This window comes from Guillardia theta (assembly GCF_000315625.1).
Source record: "Guillardia theta CCMP2712 unplaced genomic scaffold GUITHscaffold_245, whole genome shotgun sequence".
Classification (NCBI taxonomy): Eukaryota; class Cryptophyceae; order Pyrenomonadales; family Geminigeraceae; genus Guillardia; species Guillardia theta.
The window spans coordinates 51,323-62,695 of NW_005434431.1; the positions used below are offsets into that span (position 1 = coordinate 51,323).

Genomic DNA, 11,373 nt, shown 5'->3' on the forward strand with positions numbered 1-11,373 from the left:
CCCTCCCTCCCTCCTCCTCCCCTCTCTCCTCCTGCCTTCTTCTCACATCTCTTTGTTTCTCCGGCTCCCAGCTCTTGTCAGAGTGATGAGCGCAACATTAAAGAAAAAGATTTACTGAAATTAGACCAACAAGAGGCGAGAGGCACAGGGGGCGTCGCTCCTCCCTTCCTCTTCTCGTCTTGTCGATGCTCGGCTTAGAAGGCTGTGGGGATGGAAGTTGGCAGCTCAGCGTACTGGGTCGACGTCAGAGGAGAAGGGAACAGACTGATGGGGTGAGACGAGAACAGCAGAAGGCGGAAGCAGGAGAGGGAGGAGAGGGAAGTGTCACCTTCAAGGCGTTGATGGTGCCGTTGAGGATAATAAAGGAGCCAACAATCTGAGCTGTGCGGATGAGAACAGCCCGAGGGAACGCGATCGCAGCGAAGGTTGCCATGGCCTTACGGGTGCCCGGAGAGAAACTGCAGGTGCGCGTCACGAGACAAGACGAGGGAGCAGGACGAGGAGACATCGCGCACAGGATGCAGTCAAAGACGCGCAAGCGAGGACAAGAGGCAGGGGGGAAACCTGGTCGGGATGCGGCTCTCAGACTGAGAGACGAGCGACTCAAGGTGCTGCATGTAAGTCTTGGAGGGAGTCATGAGCTTGAGCGTCGAGAGGTTGTGGGGGATGTGCGAGAGGTACCCAGACAAGACTCCTGAGATCATCGACCCGAACGCCGTGCGAAGAGCTTCTGACTGAACGATGCTCTGAGGAATGCGCTCCTCCCAGTAGTCACTAGTTCCTCACGGGTCAGACATTGGACGCGGGGGGAAGGAGGGAGGAGAAAAGAACCAGCGGGGACTAAGGAGAATGCGAGCAAGAAAGGGATTGATGAGGGAGGAGGAGAAGAGAGGGAAGGGGGGAGGGCAGGGCAAGGGGAGAGGAGAGACGGACAGACCTCATCTGATTGAGACCAAGTCCGAAGATGACCTCGCGCACAAGACGCCATGAAATGCCTCGCATCCACCTCGTCGTGATGGGCTCCGGGTTCATGTGCCCGGCGTTGGAAGCTTCCAACACGCTGCTGAGAGGAGTCATGAGGATACCTGCACAAGTTCAGTCTCCAGCCGCCGCCCCAATGCGCTGAGTACCTGGAGCGAAAGACATTCCGAGACGGACGGCGGTTGGGTTAGAAAACTCCTCGGGTTTTACCTGAAAAAGCGAGGCTAGTCAGCGTGACCACATCTACGCCGTTGTCACCTTGTAGTCCATGTACTGGCGGAGCCCCTTGAAGCCGTTGATGTATAGGATACGAGCAGGACACTGAATGTGCATGTTGGGAAAGAGCTTGCCCCAGTGACCGGACAGACGAGCATTCATGGCCGCACTGTACCGGGGTAAGGGGAGTGAAGGGACAAGGAAGCAACTCACTTGAGGCCAGATCGATAGAAGCTCTCGATGGAAGCAGCGATGGTGACGGCAATCACGTTGGTCTTCTTGGGTCGCTGCTCCAGGAGAGGAGTGCGCATGAGCCATCGGACTTGATTCGCCTGTCTCCTCACTTCCACTGCCAGACTCTGAACCACTTCTGTGCTGAACTGAGGGCTCTCCAGGTGCTTCTTGAGCACAGTGGCAGGAAGCGAGTACATGTAGCCGTTGCTCATCGCTTTGGCGTTGGCAAACGCTGGCTCTTCGTGCAGGACGTGCAGGGCACCGATGGCGATCTTGCGGTTGCCGAACTTGTCTGGCTCTGTGTTGCCGAACATGTCCACGACCTGATGGCTTTGATCATTGACGACTCGCTCGCGCCGGATCTGACCGTCGGCGATGAAGAACGCTCTGACCCGACACAGTCAACGTAGCCAGGAGACGCTCCTCGCACTCACCTGCTCTGAGGCCATCCCTGCTCCAGAATGGTCTGACCCTTGCTGAACTCTTCTTTGGACATGTCTTGTGCAAGCTGACAAACGGCAAACATTAACATCAAGAAGAATATGAATGAACGTGTCACTCCAATCAATCAGTACTCAGAACCCTAAGAGTACTTTGGGTTTAGCGCACATCGATTTTCACTCTTTAGAGGTCAACAGGCATCGTGTAGGCAGAAAAACTCTTGACAAACATCCCATGAATACATATATGATCGTCTATATACAAAGATTCGATCCCCTTCACCATTTTTCATCCTGATTCAGATTCATCGTAACTAGCATAGAGATGTTTCGACGCCTGAACACACTTTGCTATTGCAAAAGTTCCACATCGCAACGGGTGAATAGGTGGAGGCGTGTAGAGGAGGAAAACGTCTCACCTTTCTGAGAGTGCTCTCAGAGCAAGCATGGAACATGGAGCTCTGCCGCAGCAGCCTGATCGCCTCGTCCTGCTCATCCCGGTTGTTGATCCCCATGCCTGCTCCACGCGCTCCCTCACCCCTGACACCACCCCTACCCTACCCTACGCTACCTCACGCTACACTACCCTACCCTACCCTACCGTGTTGCCTTCGCACCGGAATTTCAGATTCATCTACCCCATCCTTTGACCCCACCCCCTACGTCAGGTGGTCAACCCTCACATACTCCAAAAGAGGGATGTGGGACGGGTCTGAAACTCAATATTACCCACCCTACCCCTTCTCACAGCAATCCTCCTTTTGTTACCCCTATACCCTAACTCAACACCCCCACCCCCACCCTGAAAGTGATACGGTGAAGTAAGCCTTTCCTCTACACAGTCACTACCCCCTACCCCCCTTTCTTCCCCAATTCAAGAGTTGATGGGTTGCCCCATGTCAGAAACACCCTACCCACCCTTGAACTCCCGACATGATATCACTAAAATAGAGGGGTCATCGGAAGACGTGACCTTCAACCACCGGTGGTTCTGTAGCCAAAGCTCACCTTCTACACCCCTGCCTCTGTGACAACCACCCCTACCCTTCCCAGGTGAGCTCGAAAATGTAGGCGGTGCAGGTTTCACCGGTAGGTTTTCCTAGTCAAGGTCCTAAAGTATGAGGTAGGGTACTTTCAAGGGGGCGTTGCAAGGTAGTAAAGGGGTAGGGTACTACACCCCACCCAGGTGAAATCAGGTACGTTAGCGGTACCTCAGGACCCCTTTTCGCTGATGAGTCTGTCGGTTACACTACCGTTTTATTCTTTGTTCAGCAAAATAACCGCTATAACCGTAGGCGTGCCGCCAAATTCAAATCTTTAAAACCTAATGGGAACGCTGGAGAACAAGGGAGGGAGGGAGGGAGGGAGGGAGGGAGGGAGGGAGCGAGGGAGCGAGGGAGCGAGGGAGCGAGGGAGCGAGGGCAGCAAGGCAGCAGGGCCAGCATTGGCACAAAACAAGAATAGGCTGAGGTAGCATAACCATACTCGAGCAACTGAGCCCAAACATGTAGCTGATGGCTTTCGCTCCTACGTGGAGACAGTGATGTGATGTATTGCCAGGTATGATCTCCTACTCCAAGAAAACCAAGCAACAAGGCACAAGCCCCGTTGCTGCCCCAATGAATTTTCAAACAAGTTGAGACCATCCCGTCTTCCCGGTGCGCACAAACCTCTCCCCAGAGCATCCCCTTCTGCTTCGGAGATCCTGATGGCAACAGCTATGCAAAGCCAGGTGAATGTAAGAGGAAGGACTCTCAGGTATCTCACCATGTAAGCAGATGAAAACAAGGCCTACAAGCGCAGTGACGAGCAAGCACGGCGAGATATCAGATCAGACAATTTTGAATGAACTATTCGCTCTCCAAACATCTCCTTGCGTGAACAAGATATCGACTTCTCCATCTTCTTCTGTGCTTTGCTTGAACAGAGCAAACTGTGAGATTAGCGCGTCTGAGGGGCTGAGCCCTCGTGCAAGTAAGTTTGAGGACGAAAGCTACGCAACTCCTCCGACTGTCTACAAGGGTGCAAGAAGACTTGAGGATGAAGAAAGTCAGGATGAAGACACGCTTGATGGTATGAAAGATGACGAGGAAAGCAGCATCGGCTAACAAGTCCTGGCTCAGATTACTCGGAACAAGCATCCTCACGACTTGAGATGTGCGTATTGGCTCTTGTTCTGCTACAGGAGGATGGGAGGTAACGGAGCTCGCAGCAGGCTGGGCAGCTGGTCTCCTCGCATGGAGGGCAAGCAACTTGAGGAGGGCTCCAGCTCCTCGTTGAGGCCTCGGGACCAGAAGCTGGAGGCTCAAAGGAGGTGAAGCGAAACCCCCGCAGTGCTGCTGCTCATGCTGCGCAGATACCGCGAAGAACTCGACATGCAGGTAGAGGAGAAGCGCGCGCAGACGGCGAAGGCAGGAGGAAGAAAAGCTGCAGGGGTTTGGGTGAGCAAGCAGCAACAGTCGCGATTGCCCCGGGTAAGGAAGAGAGGAGAAGGAAGGAGATGAGCGTGATGCAGAGCAGGACATGAGCGCGACCCCGTCTCCTCTGTTTGCTATGACGGGAAGACTGAAATCCATGCACTGGGGAGCTCGTGAGGTGGAAGAGTGGAAGGAGCAGACGGAGAAGAAGAAGAAATATCGGGAGGAGCTGCTGGAGCAGATCGAGAGGAGGAAGTTGGAAGGGAGGAGGGAGCAGGACAACATCTGCAGGAACCTCTTCGCAGAGCGAGCAGACGATGAGAGTGAGACGTCGGTCCCCGTGACGCCCAACAAGAGGTGAAGCAGACTTGTTAGCAACCTGAACTCACTCAATGACCAGCACCGAGACGGAGATATACGACCAAGACCTCGACTACGAGCAGGAGGTGTTGGTGGGTGAAGATGAGCCTTTCATCCTTGACGACTTGCAGAATTGGACGGGGAGGAGAAGCGAAACGAGCGAATCAGGTGAGTCATGTTGCTTGTTTACATCATAGAACATGAAAGAACTCTCACAGTTTCTTCTCTGAAGCTGCTGGAGAGGCGAAGAGGAGATGGTGACAAGTGCAAGGTGAAGAGAGTTCCCTCTCTGCCCATGGACTTTCTCAACCGATCGCTGGGGTGCAAGAGGAAGTGACCATTGCAGTCCTCTCCTTCCATTACAAAAATGAATCGTCGTTTTACTCCCTCCTCCTCCTCTCATCGGGTGTCGCATTCTTTCCCTCCTTCCTGTCTCTGATCAGCGGGTTCGCCGCGTCTCTCCTTCCTCTCATGCTCGTCACACCCTCCTCCTGCCACAAGTCCACGCCCTGCGACTTCGGCGAAGCCTCCTGCACTGCTCGCTTGATCTCTGCGATCTGACGGAGACGTTGCAGGAGAGAAGCGTCTTCTTGCACGTGGGAGAGCTGCAGGAGAAGCGAGCGAGAGGAGGCGTCCTGATGGAGCTTGGCGATCTCAACCTGCATCCTTGAAATGACTTGACCGAATTTTTCCACCAGCCTCCTCTCCTTCTCCTTCCATTCCTCGCTCCCCTCACTCTCGCCCTTCCTCCCCTCCCGTGTGCTGTCGTTGTCTCGAAGGTCGACGAGCTCTCGCAGCTGCTGGTTCTCTCGCAGCAGAGCCTCGTTGGCGTCCATCAGCTGCTCCATAGTGCGGAGCAGGCCAAGCTGCTTGCTCGAATTCGTTGAGGAGCCTCGGAGGGGCAGAGCCATGGTCTGCATCTGAAGATTGAATCAGCGAGGAAGGAAGGTGAGAAGGACGATGAAGGGAAGACTATGATGATGATGAGCAGGAGGAGGAGGAGGAGGAGGAGGGAATAAAATTGATCATGGTATTGAGGAAGAAGAAGAAGAGGAGGAAGAGGAGGATAGCGGAGCGATCAAGTACGAGTGGAGGCAGAGAGTGGGGAGTAGTTCACCTTGCTCGAGCGGAGGGCGAAGTTAAGAGTGGAGTAAGTCTCTTCAGTGTTGGCCTGGAGGGGAGAGATGGAGGCGATCAGAATCACCCGCGTCTCTCCCAGCAGATCCTCCGACAAGAGCCTGGTTAGCTTGCTGTCCCGAAGTGGAACGTGAATATCTCCTCCCTTTTCTCCTCCTCCTTTCTCTCCTCCACCGCCGCCGCCGCCTGCTAGCGCAGCCACACACTTGCCAAGCACGCTGCACGGAGTTGTAAAGAGAAGAGAAGAGAAGACGAGCAGACCTCAGGGACAGATTGATGTTCTTGGCTTCATCCAGTCTGAGTCCCGAACTTCCTGACTTTGAGAGTCTTTCGCTCCCTGCGAGATCTGCGGTGGATGAGGAGGAGGCTGAAGGCAAACCCGCATGAGTCATGCGCATGTTGACATCTCACCGACAAACGTCAGCACTGCAGACCGATGGTTCTGCTTCATCGCGTGGGGTCCCAGAAGCCTCTGTGAGTGATGAGGAGGAGGGAAGAGGAAGCAGACGGAGGGACCTGCTCGACCTTGACCTTGACGAAGACATGACTGCGACTGCTGACGTTGTTGGTCAGAGTCTTGGACACAACTCGATTGCACCTTGAATCGAACAAGTTAACCAGCTCTCGCTCAATCGGTTCGTCACCAAGCATCTCTCAACAAGGCGATGCCCTCGCTGGTTGACGCTATGTACCTCCATGTCGCATCCTTGCAGACAGCAGATGCGTCAACAAGGGACCGCAAGCAGGCAGGAGGAAGTCACCTGCACGAAGATGCCTTGCTCGCCCTCCCTGATCTTGAGCTTCTTCTTCTCTGACGTCAGCAGATCCTTGACCTGCGAACCTTGTCCCTAAGACCCCAGCTGCTGCCCACCTCTCTTGACCTGATCGAGATAAATCTGAAAGACGCAGAGAGAGATGCGGTACTGCATGTTCTCCTCGTCTCTTCTGATCGTCTCAAAGATTCTCTCAAGAGATCTCGGCAAGATTCCGGCTTGTTGCACGTTGCGCGATGACAGGCAGTCATCCCAGAACGACTCGCCGCCAAAGATGGTGAAGGTTTTCCCAGCACCTGTTGGTCCGTAGGCCAGCAGAAGGCCGTTGCTTCCTCGCATCACTGACTCAACCATGTCCTCGGCAGCCGCGATGAAGGTCTGACCTTGACTAGCGGCTGGCGACAGCACCTCGTCGAACCTGTACTGTCTCGTGCCGTGGGACCGCAAGCTGAGCGTCTTGTCGTCTATGATCTTCACGCAAGTCTCTTCGTCGCTCTCTGCTGGTCGTACACGGACGATAACCCTCACTCTCCCATTCCCACTGCTCTTGCTGGCAGTTCTGCTCATCCTGCTGATGTCAGCAGTCAGTTCTCAGTCCTTTAGAAGGCATCCACAGTGGGCTGGTCCATCCCAACGGGACTCGGGCTCTCCCAACCCCACATCTGAGTCCTCCGTCATACATCCCTCCCTCCCTCCCTCCCCTCCCTCCCTCCCTCCCTCCCTCCCTCCCTTACCTCTCACCTCCTCCCTCCCTCCCTCCCTCCCTCCCTCCCTCCCTCCCTCCCTCCCTCCCTCCTCTTTAATTTTTGACGTACAGTTGAAAACTGAAACTGAGCCGGCCCGCCCCGGATGTGCCGGTGGCACTCCGAGGGGCCCGGGTTCCGAAGTTCGGCCGCTGCTCACCGTGGCACCGCCGGTCACGGTGCCCGGTGACCGCCGGGCCGCGCAATGGCGCAAGCTTGTCCTCTTGCGAGCCTCTCCGTTTCAAACGCCGATCCTCCAAGCTTCCCACGGCGCATGACAACCTTACTCGTACAGTCAAGGCGATGCTCAGCGAAGCCGGCCTCATGATTGCATCCTCCGAGGCTCGATACAGTCGGGGATCCTCGGCCCGTCTCGACGGCAGGTACCCTCCCATCCTCATTTGCAACTATCATTGAAGTTTTACTCGCAGAAGGCAAAAAGTGCCTCAAGCAGAACAAAGCAGGAACAAGCTAAACCTCCGACTCAGTGCATGCACACAGCGCACAGCGAGAAGCTGCACAAACACACACAACAACTGAACCTTTGCTCATATCGCCGGTGGGTCTGAGCAGTACGAGTCGGACGTCCCCACTTGCTGCTTGTTACCCCTCCTACAGACTGTTGCTTGCCCCTGAGTCCTGCTTGTCTGCGCGGCTTCGCGCGTGGGCTGGCGGTGCCGGGCCCGGGTCTGCTGAGTTTTGTTGTGTGTGTTTGCCAGTGTGCAGCTTCTCGCTGTGGCGCTGGCCAGTGTGTGCGGCAGGTTTAGCTTGTTCCTGCTTTGTTCTGCTTGAGGCACTTTTTACCTTCTGCTAGTAAACATTCTAGGAGGACTGTTTGCATCACATAGAGCGGTACCGTCAGCATGCGCCCAGCCTCCATGTGTCCGCTGTCCCAGCGGCGGACCCCCGGGCAGCGCCGGCTCCTTGTCGGCGGCCGCAGTGCCCTTTCTCCGTCCGCGGCCTCTGCGGCGGTGGACGCCTCGACCGCCGTACTCTGACGGCTGCCTCCGGGTACCGTGTATGAGGGCGTTCACGTCCCCTGCTGTACCGATGTCACGTTGACATCCATCACATTCCGTCGGACACTGGCAGATCGGCATGCGGTGGGCCATGGAGATAGCAGTCGAGCATCTGAGCATAGCGGTGCGGGAAGGCCTTGAGGGGATAGTAGCTCGAGACTCGCATAGCGGTGCGGAAAGGCCTTGAGGGGATAGTAGCTCGAGACTCAGCTACGTCCTGCGTCATCAGGCACAGCAGCCGGGGCAGGTGGGATCGCCGCGCCATCTGCAGCCGGTGCAGGAGCCTTCACACGACGGTATGCTTCTGGGCACGGAGAGATCTCGAGCAGTGATGAGGAGAGGGCAGCGTCCGTGACATTGGCTGGTCAGAGTACCAAGCCTTGAAGCGAGGAAGCGAGCGATAGCCGTATAGTAAACAGCGGGGTGTAGACCCTCAGAGGGCGTGAACTCGTCCCCTCCCCGACTATGCGGAAGCTCCCGCTTGAACCTCGCAAACTCTAGCAGGTCGGGATGCGCAGAGAGGTACTGCGAGGAAGGCCAGCGGTGGTATTTCTCAAGCGCCAGGTGGACAGAGAGGTCAAAGCGACGAATCTGTGACTGGACCCGCGGGAGAAACGGAGATGACCCCTGGAGGAAGAAGCGGAGCTTCTGGAGATGGCTCGCCCTCACCAGCGTCTTGAACATGAAGCCATGCTGGACGAGCCCGAGCTTCGAGAGCTCTTCGTTGAGGGTAGAACTTCGGAAACCTTCGCTCGGAGCTGACTGGCTAGCATGAAATCCATCGGTGCCGATAGGCAGGCCGCCAAGTGTAATCCCGCCAGTGACGACCTCGAAGTGAAGAAGTTGAGTCTTGAGACGGCGCTTAAGGCTCTTCGTAAATCCATTAGCCTTCTTCAGCTGCGAGAGATCAGGGTGTTGATTCAGTAGGAGGGGATGTAAACTTTCGACTCGCGAGGTTGAATCTCTAGCTTCAGATCAGCCAACATGCATAGGATTTACTGGCAGAAGGTAAAAAGTGCCTCAAGCAAAACAAAGCAGGAACAAGCTGAACCTCCAGGCACACAGCGCACAGCGAGAAGCTGCACAATCACACACAAAACACAAGCCCGAAAAGAACCAGCACTGCTTGCACCCAGACGCGTCTTGCAGTCTACCATCTTCGCTCATTTCCTGAGCGAGACCTGAGCCACTCTCCGATGCGAGTCTCGAGCTACTACCCCCTCAAGGCCTTCCCGCACCGCTATGCTCAGATGCTCGACTGCTATCTCCATGGCATGCCGATCTGCCAGTGTCCGACGAAATGTGATGGATGTCAGCGCGAGCTCGATCCCTCCGTTGCTGCACATCATCTCCAGACCTGCAAACGCTGGTCTTCAGAGCGTCATCGATACAGTGGGGGATCCTCGTTCTCGACGGCAGGTACCCTCCCATCCTCATGGCCGCAAGATGAAGGGCGATATCCACATCCCTGGAATCCGCGATCGAGGGTCCGAGCAGTACGAGGGCTTGATGGCGGACGTGACGTTGGTCCACCCTTACATTGGTAGCTCTGCCGACCTGACCAAGTGGGGGGAAGTCAACCTCGACGCCCTCCATGTTGCAGCGTCTGAGAAGATTCGCAAACATCGCGCTGCATATGCTATGCCTCTATGCCAATGGTCCTACCAAGGACGCGCTTATCAAGCGCCAGTGCCGACGTTTCTTGAAGGGTGAATGGAAAGCTCTTTTCAAGCGCTATCTGCCTGCTGCAGAAACCCATGGGAAGAAGCAAGCAAAGGGGGCGCGGCAGCCTTCACCGCCCCAAGGACAGCAGCAGCAGCAGCAGCAGCAGCAGCAGCAGCAGCAGCAGCAGCAGCAGCAGCAGCAGCAGCAGCAGCAACTTCGGCGGTCACCTCGGCACCTGCAGCCCTCGTCCCTCCCACAGCAGCAGCTGCAGGAGTCCGAGCAGCTGCAACCGCCCCAGCAGCCCTCGCGAGGGCGGCGGCAACGGAAAAAACAGCAACGGCGGCGGCAGCCACATCCGCAGCCGCCGCAGCCGCAGCCGCAGCCGCAGCCGCAGCCGCAGCCGCAACACCACCGCCACCAGCAGCAACCGCAGCAGCCGCAGCCGCAGCCGCAGCACCCGCGTCAGCAGCAGCAGCAACCGCAGCAGCAGCAGCAGCAGCAGCAACGCCAGCGTCAGCAGCAGCAGCAGCAGCAGCAGCAACACCAGCAACAGCAGCGACCACAACCGCGCGGGCCGAGGGAGCAGCGGCAGTCCGGCCAATCGTCTCAGGAGTCTGAGCCTGCTCCTCCGCCGCGACCTACGCTGTCCCTCACCTCTGCGAGCGAGCGCCAACGACAGGCATCAGTTCACTGCGGGTGACCTTCATCGGGCGGTACGGACACTACTGAGCTCCGGCATCTACAAGGCTGAATCTTTCGCTGATCTTCTTGCTGAAGCACAAGAGAAGTTCCCTGATGGTGCGTCGCCTGCCTTTGGAAGTGCTTCCGCGGATCATCTCACCCAGCAAGCGCTTGCAGTGCTGCAGGTGGATTTGACTGACATCCTCGACACCACTAGCCTGATCCAGGCGATCAAGCGCTACAGCTCCTTTGCGGGGACCGATGACCAAGGGTGCCAGGATTCGGCAACACCTGTCACCCCTTTCTAGTCATCCTGCAGCTTTGAAGCTCTACTGCCAACAGCTATAGGATTTATTGGCAGAAGGTAAAAAGTGCCTCAAGCAAAACAAAGGGTCCTTCTTGGCCGGATGCCGGATCTTCTTATTCCTGCCCTGTCAGCCATTCGTCGAGGAGGCAGATTTATTCCCCTCTCCAAGGGAGCTGATAAACCTGGTCTCCGGCCAATTGTCATCGGTTCTGCACACCGTCGACTCGCGACGAAGCTTGCTTTGGCAGGGATTCGCTCATTTCTTGACCAGCACTTCCTCTCGTCTCACCCTCGAGCGATTCAGTTCGGGCTCGATCGAGACGGCTGTCTGAAGTTCTCGCAAACCGCGTCAGCGCTCCTGCCCCTTCACGCTCGCGGTGATGATGAGGATGTGCCAACC

General features: G+C 56.3%; 4 protein-coding genes across 4 annotated transcripts in view; 1 reads left to right on the forward strand and 3 right to left on the reverse strand.

Annotated features, from left to right (window-relative positions):
* Nucleotides 1–194: 194 nt before the first annotated feature.
* On the reverse strand, nucleotides 195–2,402 carry GUITHDRAFT_160333 (hypothetical protein; the record flags this gene model as incomplete). Its single annotated transcript, XM_005819096.1, has 9 exons — nucleotides 2,291–2,402; nucleotides 1,866–1,939; nucleotides 1,411–1,818; nucleotides 1,240–1,366; nucleotides 1,131–1,191; nucleotides 938–1,085; nucleotides 565–774; nucleotides 329–458; nucleotides 195–233 (listed from the first exon to the last, which is right to left on the reverse strand). Exons 1-9 carry the CDS (start codon nucleotides 2,384–2,386, stop codon nucleotides 195–197), a joined length of 1,293 nt encoding a protein of 430 aa, XP_005819153.1. The 5' UTR covers nucleotides 2,387–2,402.
* A 1,177-nt stretch (nucleotides 2,403–3,579) lies between these two features.
* On the forward strand, nucleotides 3,580–4,985 carry GUITHDRAFT_121668 (hypothetical protein; the record flags this gene model as incomplete). Its single annotated transcript, XM_005819097.1, has 8 exons — nucleotides 3,580–3,629; nucleotides 3,799–3,944; nucleotides 3,995–4,028; nucleotides 4,084–4,185; nucleotides 4,228–4,345; nucleotides 4,392–4,645; nucleotides 4,689–4,816; nucleotides 4,867–4,985. 8 exons carry the CDS (start codon nucleotides 3,580–3,582, stop codon nucleotides 4,983–4,985), a joined length of 951 nt encoding a protein of 316 aa, XP_005819154.1.
* A 43-nt stretch (nucleotides 4,986–5,028) lies between these two features.
* On the reverse strand, nucleotides 5,029–7,125 carry GUITHDRAFT_148812 (hypothetical protein; the record flags this gene model as incomplete). The annotated part of the gene is made up of 8 exons (XM_005819098.1): nucleotides 5,029–5,568; nucleotides 5,766–6,003; nucleotides 6,047–6,131; nucleotides 6,197–6,257; nucleotides 6,302–6,383; nucleotides 6,430–6,491; nucleotides 6,547–6,618; nucleotides 6,667–7,125. 8 exons carry the CDS (start codon nucleotides 7,123–7,125, stop codon nucleotides 5,029–5,031), a joined length of 1,599 nt encoding a protein of 532 aa, XP_005819155.1.
* A 1,244-nt stretch (nucleotides 7,126–8,369) lies between these two features.
* GUITHDRAFT_121670 (hypothetical protein) overlaps nucleotides 8,370–11,373 on the reverse strand; it is a gene marked incomplete at both ends in the record, with an annotated part of 3,687 nt that continues 683 nt past the window's right edge. The window contains 8 exons of the mRNA XM_005819099.1: nucleotides 8,370–8,530; nucleotides 8,752–9,217; nucleotides 9,559–9,691; nucleotides 9,744–9,788; nucleotides 9,860–9,926; nucleotides 9,986–10,058; nucleotides 10,117–10,623; nucleotides 10,729–10,884. Coding sequence (XP_005819156.1) covers nucleotides 8,370–8,530; nucleotides 8,752–9,217; nucleotides 9,559–9,691; nucleotides 9,744–9,788; nucleotides 9,860–9,926; nucleotides 9,986–10,058; nucleotides 10,117–10,623; nucleotides 10,729–10,884 — 1,608 coding nt within the window. The remainder of the gene's footprint in view (nucleotides 8,531–8,751; nucleotides 9,218–9,558; nucleotides 9,692–9,743; nucleotides 9,789–9,859; nucleotides 9,927–9,985; nucleotides 10,059–10,116; nucleotides 10,624–10,728; nucleotides 10,885–11,373) is intronic.